Source organism: Triticum urartu, chromosome 7A (genome assembly GCF_056163025.1).
Source record: "Triticum urartu cultivar PI428250 chromosome 7A, HENAU_Tu73, whole genome shotgun sequence".
Taxonomy (NCBI): domain Eukaryota; kingdom Viridiplantae; phylum Streptophyta; class Magnoliopsida; order Poales; family Poaceae; genus Triticum; species Triticum urartu.
The window spans coordinates 583,299,854-583,315,159 of record NC_141879.1 but is presented as its reverse complement, the minus strand read 5'-3'; the positions used below and the strand labels follow the sequence as shown (position 1 = coordinate 583,315,159).

Genomic DNA, 15,306 nt, shown 5'->3' with positions numbered 1-15,306 from the left:
TAGTCCATATTTCTCTCTCTTTTATTTGCACAATTGTTCAAAAAGAAGTGTTGAGATGTAAAAATAATCATTGAATTTGAATAAGTGCAACATCACTTAGATACAACACTTATGAGATAATGATTGGGCAATTGTCTTTAAAAAATCAATACATTTTTCTTCTTCATCTAAAATGAGTTTGTTTAGTCTATCTACTCCTTCCGTTTCTAAATATAAGTATTTTTAGAGATTTGAATATGAACTACGTATGAATGTATATAGACATATTTTAGAGTGCAGATTCACTCATTTTGCTCCGTATGTAGTTCGTAGTGGAATCTCTAAAATGACATATATTTAGGAACATGGGGAGTATAAAGTATTTTTTTAAGGGATATACTTTTTTAGACAACCTCGCGAAGCTTTTATTAACTGTCATAATGTTTACAGGGATGAAGGAAAAATCTCCAGGGTGACCTAATCAAACATGGCGGCCACCCCCGAGAGAAAGAGCATGCTTCGCTAAATTGCGAGCTTCAAAATTTGAGCTCTTAAATTCACTAATAGTCTATCTATAAAATTAAACGTTGAGAGTCATGAATCTTTTCAAAGTCCATCTCAGCAGCCCAACCCAGCAAGACCGGCCCAAAGCCCCCAGGAAAACCCAACGAGCCAGCGTGGCGCCTACGATCTCTCCCATTGGCCAGGCCACGGCATCACAGCGCGTGGGTCCCATTCATCCCCTCTGTACCCCTCACCGTCAACTTCCACGAACCTTCCTCTCCTTCCCGACGAAGCAAAAAAACCCGAAGCACACGAGTCCGCTATATGACAACCGGCGACCAGAGACCGAGACAAAATAGCATCCCACCCCACCCATGGACACCGACCTCGACCTGGACGCCCTGCTCGCCTCCTTCGCCGGCGAGTCCGCCGCAGTCTCCGAGCTCCTCGCCCCGCCTCCGCTCGATGCGGCGGAGGCGGGGTCGCCGGAGTCGGTGACCTCCCGGTCCAGCCCCGCCGGCGAGGAGGTGCTGTCGGAGATCGAGAGGTTTCTGATGCAGGAGGAGGAGGCGGCGGGGGCGGAGCCGGTGGACGGGATCAGCGTGGACGAGTTCTTGGACGCGCTGTTCGACGGCGCCGAGGAGGGGGGCGAGAAGGGGAACGGGAGTGAGGCTGAGGCTGGGGGCAGCACTGATGGGGACTCTAGGAGGGGGGAAGAGGGGGTGGAGGTGGTGACGCCGGAGACAGAGGTGGAGGTGGTGACGCCCGAGACGGAGGTGGATGGCGACGATCCCATCAGCAAGAAGAAGATGAGGTATGCCAATTTTGTAATTTGTCGCAGGATATATCGTCTGTCATCTAAAATTGGGCACTTTCGTTTATCTTGTTTGCCCGTAGAACATAGAATTTACATCCAGCTTAAGGATCAATTGTCTGAAGGGTCGTTGTCATACTTAACCTAATTCGTACTACTACTAAAATGCACAAAATTGTACTGTACTAACAAACTCTTAAGCTTTCAGAGATGTGTTGTTCCGTATGGTGAATGTTACTCAACTGGAAGAAATTTTAAGTACATGAGGGCACTATTTTTTTAAAATATAATTGCATAACTTGTCGGTTGACATGTGGGGTTTGACCTTGGCTAAAAGCGCCATATTTTGTACATCTCTTGGTTAACCGGAATGTTATTTTGTCTTGCTGAAAGAATCGTCTTAGAGTCAAAAAATTCTTAACCAGATGAGAACTATCCAGTATTATGTTTGAGAAGTAGGGATGTTTGTTTTCTCAATTGCAAGGCTATTTGGGAGCTGGGATGTATAGCCTCTTACAAGTTGCATTTTTGGTGATTTTTCAGGCAAATGAGGAATAGGGATTCTGCCATGAAGTCCAGGGAGAGGAAGAAGTCATATGTGAAGGACTTGGAGACGAGGAGCAAGTATCTCGAGGCAGAGTGTCGCCGCCTCAGCTACGCACTTCAGTGCTGCGCAGCTGAGAACATGGCACTGCGCCAGAACATGTTGAAGGATAGGCCTATTGGTGCTCACACAGCCATGCAGGAGTCTGCCGTACTTTCGGGTAAGATGCTGATGGTTTTCACCACAAGTTGTATGAATAAAATTCTATTGCTGATGGTTTTCATTGCTCAACCGTGCTGACAAACAACTAGTGCATTACTGTCTGGACTGCAAGTATCTCCAACGTTGGCTTGTGCTCATGTAACTTGAAATTGTTAATATGTCCATTTAAGCTTTTTGGGTTATGCAACCCTCTTGCTCTCAGAAATCTAGTTTCCTTTGGTGATATCTGATCGTTTACATTAATTGAAAATAATCAGAACTTAGCGAGCTTGATGGCTCACAGCTCGTCATTCACATAGAGTTTGCATGAAATGCGACCTGGATTACTTGCTCGCAGAAACTTCAGCTGTGCTAAATGTAATTGTTTTCATTTTGCAGAAACCCTGCCGCTGGTTTCCCTGCTTTGGCTAGTGAGCATCGTGTGCCTATTCCTAACGCCCGGTCTACCCAACCGAAGCCTGGCGGCTCCAAGGAGAGCCGAAAGAGGTCTCGCAATGGTAGCCGGAAAGCCAAGCAGTGATCAACCAGAGACCTTGGAGCTTCTACTCCATGGAAGGCGCTGGAGGGGCACAAGGGAGAGGATCAAGCTAGATACTCCGCCATTGCGTGCAGCTGCCGCTTGCTAGACTAGTGCCGGCTTATTCGCAAGTTTCCAGTATGTAGTGTAGTTAGCAATGAATGTCTATTATGTGTTCTCTTGCTGCCACCGTGGCTTTATCCATGACTATCTTTCTGCTCTCTCTGTTCCCTTTGTTCTATGATCATCTAATCAGATGCTAGTTTTGAAACCTGGCTTTGTCTATCTCTCTGGGTTTATGTAACTATGTGAATCCTATTTTGTTTGCCAATGCCAGAATGACGTTGATGTCAAATTCAAACCATAGAAAGTTCACGGGTGAAGTCACAAGTGAAAGGCCACTAATACTCCAGTGTAGTTGTCAAAATTACAGTAACGGGGTTGAAGTCACAAGTGAAAGGCCACTAATACTCCAGTGTAGTTGTCAAAATTACAGTAACGGCAAGCAGCTAGTACAAGTGCAGTACTGTAGTGTTTTCCTGTTTTGGGGGGTAGGAAAATCTCCTATATGGTTCATTTTGTGTATATAATAACGATCTTGCAAGAAAAATACAATAACGATAGTTAGTTGATCACCAGTTCCAACCTTCTGAAAACGGCATGTTTATTAGATTCATTTCCCTTTGGTAATGTTCCTCTTCTCATTCAAAGGTCTTTCCCCTGTCTCTTATGACGAAAGATTATGTGGATGGACTGATTTGTTTGCAGGTCATTTCTAGAGAAAGCCTAGTCCCTCTCTCTATATTTCATTTTCTCCATTTATCTTCTATTTATGCACACGAACCCTATTTTAACTCCAATTTCACATCATAATAATTCAAACTTTAATGTTCCTACCCAACACAATACAGATCCATATATTTTTTCTGAACCATGCAAGAGAATTGCACGTGTTATATTAGATGAGGAAAATGAGTACATCACTTTTCACAACCAACAAAACAGAAAACGGCGGAAAGAAAGACCAAGCTACATGCTGAACTACTAAATTCATAATTATGAAAATCACTTGTAGAAGTCAAACACTAACGATGAATTATCGTCATCCTCAAGAAATTCATCAACATACTACCCCAACAATGAATCCTCATAATATCCCTCCAATATCATTGAACTTCAATTTTATTACTCATCTAAACATCATATATTTACAAAAAAATGAGAAGACATTTCGCCCAACACCTTCAAGGTGTCAATGGGGGGCGGCCTTTCGGAGCTATGTGGGGGAGGATGGGAGAGGTGACAACACGCTCGCGGTGGCGTGAGGAGCGGCGTCGAGGATGGGAACATGCAACAGGTGGGGCTCGTTAGAGATCGCTAGGCACCGGATCTCAAGTTGTTGTCCTGAGTGCGCGGCGGGAGATGTCAGATTGAGCGGTAGCTGTCATCGTGTCGAAGAAGAGTCACACTGGGAGAGTGTGGCACAGGAGGCTGGGGGGGGGGGGGGGTATAGGAATATAGTTGGTGAGTTTGAGACCTCACAAAGATTTGCATGGCCTGGAGCTTCCATGAGCCCAACCTACAACTTGTTTGGTTGGAGTCCTGAATAGTCAAGCACTAGTCAGGTTTGGAGCACCTGGTATATTCATTAGCCTGGATAAAATACCAGGCAAATTCATTAGCCTGCACCAGGCGTTCTGGATCGGTCACCTAGCTCCAGAGTGGGAATGTAATACTACTTTTCCCGTGCGGGCCAGCGGATATATATACAGACGGACAAAGAGATAATTGTTATGCAAGGCAAGACACTAGCATGTCAAGTGCTCCATCATCAAGAGACACACTCATCTCCAACATCATACATATAAGGTGAAACTTCTCCATTACACATGTCTACTTTGCTCTCTCAAGGGAAACAACATGAAAATCAAGTATTAGGTCCAATCCAAATACCCACACAACACTTGTGCAATGCCCGCATATCTGCATATGATCTAGATCACACCTACATCTCTCCATATGCTCTAGATAACACCTGCATCGACTCATTAGATGCGCCAGCAGGTAACCCGTCTCCATTTGATTAATCCTCATCTGTAGTCTAGGTAGAAGGATGCCCTCATCAATCTTCGAGTGAAGAGCAAGGGCCCGGAGGAAGCTATGAAGCTGGTGCTGATGAAGTTCTCACCAACCGTAGAGGTTAGTGAAATTATCCTTTTTGAGTTTTTGTTCCAGTATGTTTCAATGGTGCTGATGAAGTTGGTGCTGACCAAGTTGCTGAAGAAGACTCGACATGCCACAAAGGTTTCGACGATATCATGGAGGCCCGCCGGGTTAGCTACTAAGGACATCAAGCCAAAAGCAAAGATCTATCCCGACGTGTAGATGTCAAATTGTTGGGGAACGCAGTAATTTAAAAAAAAAATCCTACGCACACGCAAGATCTATCATGGTGATGCATAGCAACGAGAGGGAAGAGTGTTGTCCACGTACCCTCGTAGACCGTAAGCGGAAGCGCTATGACAACGCGGCTGATGTAGTCGTACGTCATCACGATCCGACCGATCCTAGTACCGAAAGTACGGCACCTCCGCGATCTGCACACGTTCGGCTCGGTGACGTCCCACGAACTCTCGATCCAGCTGAGTGTCGAGGGAGAGCTTCCTCAGCACGACGGCGTGATGACGGTGATGATGAAGCTACCGGAACATGGCTTCGCCTAAGCATTGCAATGATATGACCGAGGTGGATTGTGGTGGAGGGGGCACCGCACACGGCTAAGACAATTGTAAACTTGTGTGTCTATGGGGTGCCCCCCCTCCCCTGTATATAAAGGAGTGGAGGAGGGGGAGGGGCCGGCCCTCTATAGCGTGCCCAAGGGAGTCCTACTCCCACCGGGAGTAGGATTCCCCCCCTTCCCTAGTTGGATTAGGAGAGTAAGGAAGGGGGAGAGAGGGGGAAAGGAAAGGGGGGGGGGGCGGCCCCCCACCCAATTCGGATTGGGCTTGGGGTGGGGGCCTCCTAGGCTCCCTTCTCCTCTCTCCCACTATGGCCCAATAAGGTCCATATACTTCCCGGGGGGTTCCGGTAACCTCCCGGTACTCCGGTATATTCCCGAACTCACCCGAAACCATTCCAATGTCCAAACATAGGCTTCCAATATATAGATCTTTATGTCTCGACCATTTCTAGACTCCTCGTCATGCCCGTGATCACATCTGGGACTCCGAACAACCTTCGGTACATCAAAACACATAAACTCATAATACCGATCGTCACCGAACATTAAGCGTGCGGACCCTACGGGTTCGAGAACTATGTAGACATGACCAAGACATGTCTCCGGTCAATAACCAATAGCGGAACATGGATGCTCATATTGGTTCCTACATATTATACAAAGATCTTTATCGATCAAACCGCATAACAACATACGTTGTTCCCTTTGTCATCGGTATGTTACTTGCCCGAGATTCGATCGTCGGTATCTCAATACCTAGTTCAATCTCGTTACCGGCAAGTCTCTTTACTCGTTCCATAATGCAACATCCCGTAACTAACCCATTAGTCACATTGCTTGCAAGGCTTATAGTGATGTGCATTACAGAGAGGGCCCAGAGATACCTTTTCGATACACGGAGTGACAAATCCTAATCTCGATCTATGCCAACTCAACAAACACCATCGGAGACACCTGTAGAGCATCTTTATAGTCACCCAGTTACGTTGTGACGTTTGATAGCACACTAAGTGTTCCTCCGGTATTCGGGAGTTGCATAATCTCATGGTCATAGGAACATGTATAAGTTATGGAGAAAGCAATAGCAGTAAACTAAACGATCATTGTGCTAAGCTAACGGATGGGTCAAGTCAATCACATCATTCTCTAATGATGTGATCCCGTTCATCAAATGACAACTCTTTGTCCATGGCTAGGAAACTTAACCATCTTTGATTAACGAGCTAGTCAAGTAGAGGCATACTAGTGACACTCTATTTGTCTATGTATTCACACATGTACTAAGTTTCCGGTTAGTACAATTCTAGCATGAATAATAAACATTTATCATGATATAAGGAAATATAAATAACAACTTTATTATTGCCTCTAGGGCATATTTCCTTCAGTCTCCCACTTGCACCAGAGTCAATAATCTAGATTACATTGTGATGATTCTAACACCCATTGAGTCTTGGTGCTGATCATGTTTTGCTCGTGAGAGAGGCTTAGTCAACGGGTCTGCAACATTCAGATCCGTATGTATCTTGCAAATCTCTATGTCTCCCTCCTTGACTTGATTGCGGATGGAATTGAAGCATCTCTTTATGTGCTTGGTTCTCTTGTGAAATCTGGATTCCTTTGCCAAGGCAATTGCACGAGTATTGTCACAAAAGATTTTCATTGGACCTGATGCACTAGGTATGACACCTAGATCGGATATGAACTCCTTCATCCAGACTCCTTCATTTGCTGCTTCCAAAGCAGCTATGTACTCCGCTTCACATGTAGATCCCGCCACGACGCTCTGCTTGGAACTGCACCAACTGACAGCTCCACCATTTAATAAAAATACATATCCGGTTTGTGACTTAGAGTCATCTGAATCAGTGTCAAAGCTTGCATCGACGTAACCGTTTACGATGAGCTCTTTGTCACCTCCATAAATGAGAAACATATCCTTAGTCCTTTTCAGGTATTTCAGGATGTTCTTGACCGCTGTCCAGTGATCCACTCCTAGATTACTTTGGTACCTCCCTGCCAAACTAATAGCAAGGCACACATCAGGTCTGGTACACAACATTGCATACATGATAGAACCTATGGCTGAAGCATAGGGAATGACTTTCATTTTCTCTCTATCTTCTGCAGTGGTCGGGCATTGAGTCTGACTCAACTTCACACCTTGAAACACAGGCAAGAACCCTTTGTTTGCTTGATCCATTTTGAAATTTTTCAAAACTTTATCAAGGTATGTGCTTTGTGAAAGTCCAATTCAGCGTCTTGATCTATCTCTGTAGATCTTGATGCCCAATATATAAGCAGCTTCACCGAGGTCTTTCATGGAAAAATTCTTATTCAAGTATCCTTTTACGTTATTCAAAAATTTAGTATTATTTCCGATCAGCAATATGTCATCCACATATAATATCAGAAATGCTACAGAGCTCCCACTCACTTTCTTGTAAATACAGGCTTCTCCAAAAGTCTGTATAAAACCATATGCTTTGATCACACTATCAAAGCGTGTATTCCAACTCCGAGAGGCTTGCACCAGTCCATAAATGGATCGCCGGAGCTTGCACACTTTGTTAGCACCTTTTGGATCGACAAAACCTTCTGGTTGCATCATATACAACTCTGCTTTAAGATATCCATTAAGGAATGCAGTTTTGACATCCATTTGCCAAATTTCATAATCATAAAATGCGGTAATTACTAACATGATTCAGACGGACTTAAGCATCGCTACGGGTGAGAAGGTCTCATCGTAGTCAACTCCTTGAACTTGTTGAAAACCTTTTGCAACAAGTCGAGCTTTGTAGACAGTAACATTACCGTCAACGTCAGTCTTGTTCTTGAAGATCCATTTATTCTATATGGCCTGCCGATCATCGGGCAAGTCAACCAAAGTCCACACTTTGTTCTCATACATGGATCCCATCTTAGATTTCATGGCCTCAAGCCATTTTGCGGAATCTGGGCTCATATCGCTTCCTCATAGTTCATAGGTTCGTCATGGTCAAGTAACATGACCTCCAGAACAGGATTACCGTACCACTCTGGTGTGGATCTTACTCTGGTTGACCTAGGAGGTTCGGTAGTAACTTGATCAGAAGTTTCATGATCATCTTCATTAGCTTCCTCACTTACTGGTGTAGGAATCACTGGAACTGATTTCTGTGATGAACTACTTTCCAATAAGGGAGCAAGTACTGTTACCTCATCAAGTTCTACTTTCCTCCCACTCACTTCTTTCGAGAGAAACTCCTTCTCTAGAAAGGATACATTCTTAGCAATGAATATATTGCCTTCGGATCTGTGATAGAAGGTGTACCCAACAGTCTCCTTTGGGCATCCTATGAAGACACATTTCTATGATTTGGGTTCGAGCTTACCAGGTTGAAGCTTTTTCACATAAGCATCGCAGCCCCAAACTTTAAGAAACGACAACTTGGGTTTCTTGCCAAACCACAGTTCATAAGGTGTCGTCTTAACGGATTTCGATGGTTCCCTATTTAATGTGAATGCAGCCGTCTCTAAAGTATAACCCCAAAATGATAGCGGTAAATCAGTGAGAGACATCATAGATCGCACCATATCTAATAAAGTGCGGTTACGATGTTCGGACACACCATTATGTTGTGGTGTTCCAGGTGGCGTGAGTTGCGAAACTATTCCGCATTGTTTCAAATGAAGACCAAACTCATAACTCAAATATTCACCTCCACGATCAGATCGTAGAAACTTAATTTTCTTGTTACGATGATTTTCCACTTTACTCTGAAATTCTTTGAACTTTTCAAATGTTTCAGACTTATCTTTCATCAAGTAGATATACCCATATCTGCTCAAATCATCTGTGAGGGTAAGAAAATAACGATACCCGCCGCGAGCATCAATACTCATTGGACCACATACATCAGTATGTATTATTTCCAACAAGTCTGTTGCTCGCTCCATTGTTCCGGAGAACGGAGTCTTAGTCATCTTGCCCATGAGGCATGGTTCGCAAGCATCAAGTGATTCATAATCAAGTGATTCCAAAAGCCCATCAGCATGGAGTTTCTTCATGCGCTTTACACCAATATGACCTAAATGACAGTGCCACAAATAAGTTGCACTATCATTATTAATCTTATATCTTTTGGCTTCAATACTATGAACATGTGTATCACTACTATCAAGATTTAGTAAAAATAGACCACTCATCAAGGGTGCATGACCATAAAAGATATTACTCATATAAATAGAACAACCATTATTCTCTGATTTAAATGAATAACCATCTCGCATCAAACAAGATCCAGATATAATGTTCATGCTCAATGCTGGCACCAAATAACAATTATTTAGGTTTAATACTAATCCCAAAGGTAGATGTAGAGGTAGCATGCCGACGGCGATCACATCGACTTTGTAACCATTTCCCACGCGCATCGTCACCTCGTCCTTAGCCAATCTCCCCTTAATCCGTAGCCCCTGTTTCGAGTTGCAAATATTAGCAACTGAACCAGTATCAAATACCCAGGTGCTACTGCAAGCATTAGTAAGGTACACATCAATAACATGTATATCAAATATACCTTTCACTTTGCCATCCTTCTTCTCCACCAAATACTAGGGGCAGTTCCGCTTCCAGTGACCAGTCCCTTTGCAGTAGAAGCACTCAGTCTCAGGCTTAGGTCCAGACTTGGGCTTCTTCACTTGAGCAGCAACTTGCTTGCCGTTCTTCTTAAAGTTCCCCTTCTTCCCTTTACCTTTTTTCTGGAAACTGGTGGTCTTGTTGACCATCAACACTTGATGCTCCTTCTTGATTTCTACCTCCGCAGCCTTTAGCATTGCGAAGTGCTCGGGAATCGTCTTATCCATCCCTTGCATATTATAGTTCATCACGAAGCTCTTGTAGCTTGGTGGCAGTGATTGAAGAACTCTATCAATGACACTATCATCAGGTAGATTAACTCCCAGTTGAGTCAAGTGGTTGTGGTACCCAGACATTCTGAGTATATGTTCACTGACAGAACTATTCTCCTCCATTTTGCAGTTGTAGAACTTATTGGAGACTTCATATCTCTCAATTCGGGCATTTGCTTGAAATATTAACTTCAACTCCTGGAACATCTCATATGCTCCATGACATTCAAAACATCGTTGAAGTCCCAGTTCTAATCCGTAAAACATGGCACACTGAACTATCGAGTAGTCATCAGCTTTGCTCTGCCAGGTGTTCATAACATCTGGCGTTGCTCCTGCAGCGGGTTTGTCACCTAGCGGTGCTTCCAGGACGTAATTCTTCTGTGCAGCAATGAGGATAATCCTCAAGTTACGGACCCAGTCCGTGTAGTTGCTACTATCATCTTTCAACTTAGCTTTCTCTAGGAACGCATTAAAATTCAACGGAACAACAGCATGGGCCATCTATCTACAACAAGATAGACATGCAAAATACTATTAGGTACTAAGTTCATGATAAATTAAAGTTCAATTAATCAAATTACTTAAGAACTCCCACTTAGATAGACATCCCTCTTCATCTAAGTTATCATGTGATCCATATCAACTAAACCATGTCTGATCATCACGTGAGATGGAGTAGTTTTCAATGGTGAACATCAGTATGTTGATCCTATCTACTATATGATTCACGCTTGACCTTTCGGTCTCAGTGTTCCGAGGCCATATCTGCATATGCTAGGCTCGTCAAGTTTAACCCGGGTATTCCGCGTGTGCAAAACTGGCTTGCACCCATTGTATGTGAACGTAGAGCTTATCACACCCGATCATCACGTGGTGTCTCGGCACGACGAACTGTAGCAACGGTGCATACTCAGGGAGAACACTTGTACCTTGAAATTTAGTGAGAGATCATCTTATAGTGCTACCGTCGAACTAAGCAAAATAAGATGCATAAAATATAAACATCACATGCAATCAATATAAGTGATATGATATGGCCATCATCATCTTGTGCCTTTGATCTCCATCTCCAAAGCACTGTCATGATCACCATCGTCACTGGCTTGACACCTTGATCTCCATCGAAGCATCGTTGTCGTCTCGCCAACTATTGCTTCTACGACTATCGCTGCCGCTTAGTGATAAAGTAAAGCAATTACATGGCGATTGCATTTCATACAATAAAGCGACAACCATATGGCTCCTGCCAATTGCCGACAACTCTGTTACAAAACATGATCATGTCATACAATAAAATTTAGCATCATGTCTTGACCATATCACATCACAACATTCCCTGCAAAAACAAGTTAGACGTCCTCTACTTTGGATTAGGAGAGGAAGGAAGGGGCAGAGAGGGGGGGGGAAGGAAAGGGGGGGGGGCAGCCCCAACCCAATTTGGATTGGGCATGGGGGGGGGGGCGCCCCCTCCTAGGCTCCCTTCTCCAATCTCCCACTATGGCCCAATAAGTCCCATATACTTCCCGGGGGTTCCAATAACCTCCCAGTACTCTGGTATATTCCCGAACTCACCCGGAACCATTCCGATGTCCAAACATAGGCTTCCAATATATAGATCTTTATGTCTCGACCATTTCGAGACTCCTCTTCATGCCCGTGATCACATCTGGGACTCCGAACAACCTTCGATACATCAAAACACATAAACTCATAATACCGATCGTCACTGAACGTTAAGCGTGCGGACCCTACGGGTTTGAGAACTATGTAGACATGACCGAGACATGTCTCCGGTCAATAAACAATAGCGGAACCTGGATGCTCATATTGGTTCCTACATATTCTACGAAGATCTTTATCAGTTAAACCACATAACAACATACATTGTTCCCTTTGTCATCAGTATGTTACTTGCTCGAGATTCGATCGTCGGTATCTCAATACCTAGCTCAATCTCGTTACCGGCAAGTCCCTTTACTCGTTCCTTAATGCATCATCCCGCAACTAACTCATTAGTCACATTGCTTGCAAGGCTTATAGTGATGTGCATTATCAAGAGGGCCTAGAGGTACCTCTCCGATACACAGAGTGACAAATCCTACTCTCGATCTATGCCAACTCAACAAACACCATCGGAGACACCTGTAGAGCATCTTTATAGTCACCCAGTTACGTTGTGACGTTTGATAGCACACTAAGTGTTCCTCCGGTATTCGGGAGTTGCATAATCTCATAGTCATAGGAACATGTATAAGTCATGGAGAAAGCAATAACAGTAAACTAAACGATCATTGTGCTAAGATAACGGATGGGTCAAGTAAATCACATCATTCTCTAATGATGTGATCCCGTTCATCAAATGACAAATCTTTGTCCACGGCTAGGAAACTTAACCATCTTTGATTAACGAGCTAGTCAAGTAGAGGCATACTAGTGACACTCTGTTTGTCTATGTATTCACACATGTACTAAGTTTCCAATTAGTACAACTCTAGCATGAATAATAAACATTTATCATGATATAAGGAAATATAAATAACAACTTTATTATTGCCTCTAGGGCATATTTCCTTCAAAAATAGTTGAAGGATCCCATCTAGATCTTGGTCCTGGCCAATGCAACCCATTGCATCACTGACGAAGTGAAATCCGGCGGACCCTTCGATGGAGTGTTGTGACTAGATGGAAAGGACAAACGGGGGACTAGGAGAACAGATTACCTAGGTTTGGGCCCTCACTTTGGAGGTAAAATAGTGAATCAATGGGTGATGGTAGGTATGCGATTGGTTGCCCTTATCGACAAGCCCTGCCCAGGCTTATAAAGGATACCTGGAGTCTAGGGTTTGCAAGAGTCCTAGCCAATCTAAGGCGGTGAAGGAATTCCTAGCCAATCTAGTCCTCCTAGGATGTCGGCTTCCTTGTCTTGGGATCCAAGTACTCCGGGTCCTTCCTTCTAGCGAGCCCTACTACCTCTTGAGCACTACGTTGGTTTTCCCTTGAAGAGGAAAGGGTGATGCAGCAAAGTAGCGTAAGTATTTCCCTTAGTTTTTGAGAACCAAGGTATCAATCCAGTAGGACACTACACGCAAGTCACCTCGCACCTACACAAACAAATAAGAACCTCGCAACCAACGCGATAAAGGGGTTGTCAGTCCCTTCACGATCACTTACGAGAGTGAGATCTGATAGAGATAACAAGATAAATATTTTTGGTATTTTTATGATATAGATTGGAAAATAAAGATTGCAAAATAAAATAGATTGGAAACTTATATGATGGAAAATAGACCCAGGGCCATAGGTTTCACTAGTGGCTTCTCTCAAGATAGCATAAATATTTCGGTGGGTAAACAAATTACTGTCGAGCAATTGATAGAAAAGTGCATAATTATGAGAATATCTAGGCATGATCATGCATATAGGCATCACGTCCGCGACAAGTAGACCGAAACGATTCTGCATCTACTACTATTACTCCACACATCGACTGCTATCCAACATGCATCTAGAGTATTAAGTTCAGAAGAACAGAGTAACGCATTAGGCAAGATGACATGATGTAGAGGGATAAACTCAAGCAATATGATATAAACCCCATCTTTTTATCCTCGATGGCAACAATACAATACATGCCTTGCTGCTCCTACTATCTGTAACACCCTCGATGCGGCTATATCTCCTACGTGTCGAAGCACGACTTAGAGGCATAACCGCATTGAAAGCTATGTCGCAAGTAAGGTAATCTTCACAACAACCCATGTAAAAAAATAGAAGGGGAAAAGATACATAGTTGGCTTACACTCGCCACGTCACACAAATACAAGAATAACATTACATTCATCCAATACACTCATGGTCCGACTACGGTACCAAAATAAAGATCAACCCCCACATGCGACACGATCCCTGATCGCCCCAACTGGGCACCACTACTGATCATCTGGGAAAGACACATAGTAACGATGAGAGTCTTCATCGAACTCCCACTTGAGCTCAAGCGCATCGTCTGGAATGGTATCATCAGTCCCTGCATCTGGTTTGGAAGTAAACTATGAGTCACGGGGACTCAGCAATCTCGCACCCTCGCGATCAAGACTATTTGAGCTTATAGGTAAGACAAGGTATGATGTGGAGCTACAGCAAGCGACTAGCATATATGGTGGCTAACCTATTCGCAAAAGAGAGCGAGAAGAGAAGACAAAAGCACGGTCGAACAACTATGATCAAGAAGTGATCCTAGAACAACCTACTTCAAGCATTACTCCAACACCGTGTTCACTTCCCGGACTCCGCGGAGAAGAGACCATCACGGTTACACACGCGGTTGATGCATTTTAATTAAGTTAAGTTTCATGTTATCTACAACCGGACATTAACAAATTCCCATCTGCCCATAACCGCGGGCACGGCTTTCGAAAGTTCAAATCCCTGTAGGGGAGTCCCAACTTAGCCCATCACAAGCTCTCACGGTCAACGAAGGATATTCCTTCTCCCAAGACAATCCGATCAGACTTGGCATCCCGGTTACAAGACATCCTCGACAATGGTAAAACAAGTCCAGCAACACCGCCCGAATGTGCCGACAAATCCCGATAAGAGCTGCACATATCTCGTTCTCAGGGCACACTCAGATGAGACTAGCTACGAGTAAAACCAACCCTCAAGTTTCCCCGAGGTGGCCCCGCAGGCAGCTCAGTCGGACCAACACTCAGAGGAGCAGTAGCCCAGGGGGGGGGGTTTAAATAAAGATGACCCTCGGGCTCCGGAAACCCAAGGAAAAAAGAGGCTAGGTGGCAAAAGGTAAAACCAAGGTTGGGCATTGCTGGAGGAGTTTTATTCAAGGCGAACTGTCAAGGGGTTCCCATTATAACCCAACCGTGTAAGGAATGCAAAATCCGGGAACATAACACCGATATGACGGAAACTAGGGCGGCAAGAGTGGAACAAAACACCAGGCATAAGGCCGAGCCTTCCACCCTTTACCAAGTATATTGATGCATTAAGATAACAAGATAATATTGTGATATCCCAACAATAAACAATGTTCCAACAAGGAACGATCTCCAATCTTCACCTGCAACTAGCAA

The 15,306-nt window shown here is 44.0% G+C and overlaps 1 protein-coding gene across 1 annotated transcript; it reads left to right on the top strand.

The window, feature by feature from the left end:
- Nucleotides 1-793: 793 nt before the first annotated feature.
- On the top strand, nucleotides 794-2,851 carry BZIP60 (basic region/leucine zipper motif 60). Its single transcript, XM_048686371.2, has 3 exons — nucleotides 794-1,297; nucleotides 1,841-2,061; nucleotides 2,442-2,851. The coding sequence occupies exons 1-3, from the start codon at nucleotides 858-860 to the stop codon at nucleotides 2,687-2,689; spliced, it is 909 nt and encodes a 302-aa protein (XP_048542328.2). The 5' UTR covers nucleotides 794-857; the 3' UTR covers nucleotides 2,690-2,851.
- Nucleotides 2,852-15,306: the final 12,455 nt, after the last annotated feature.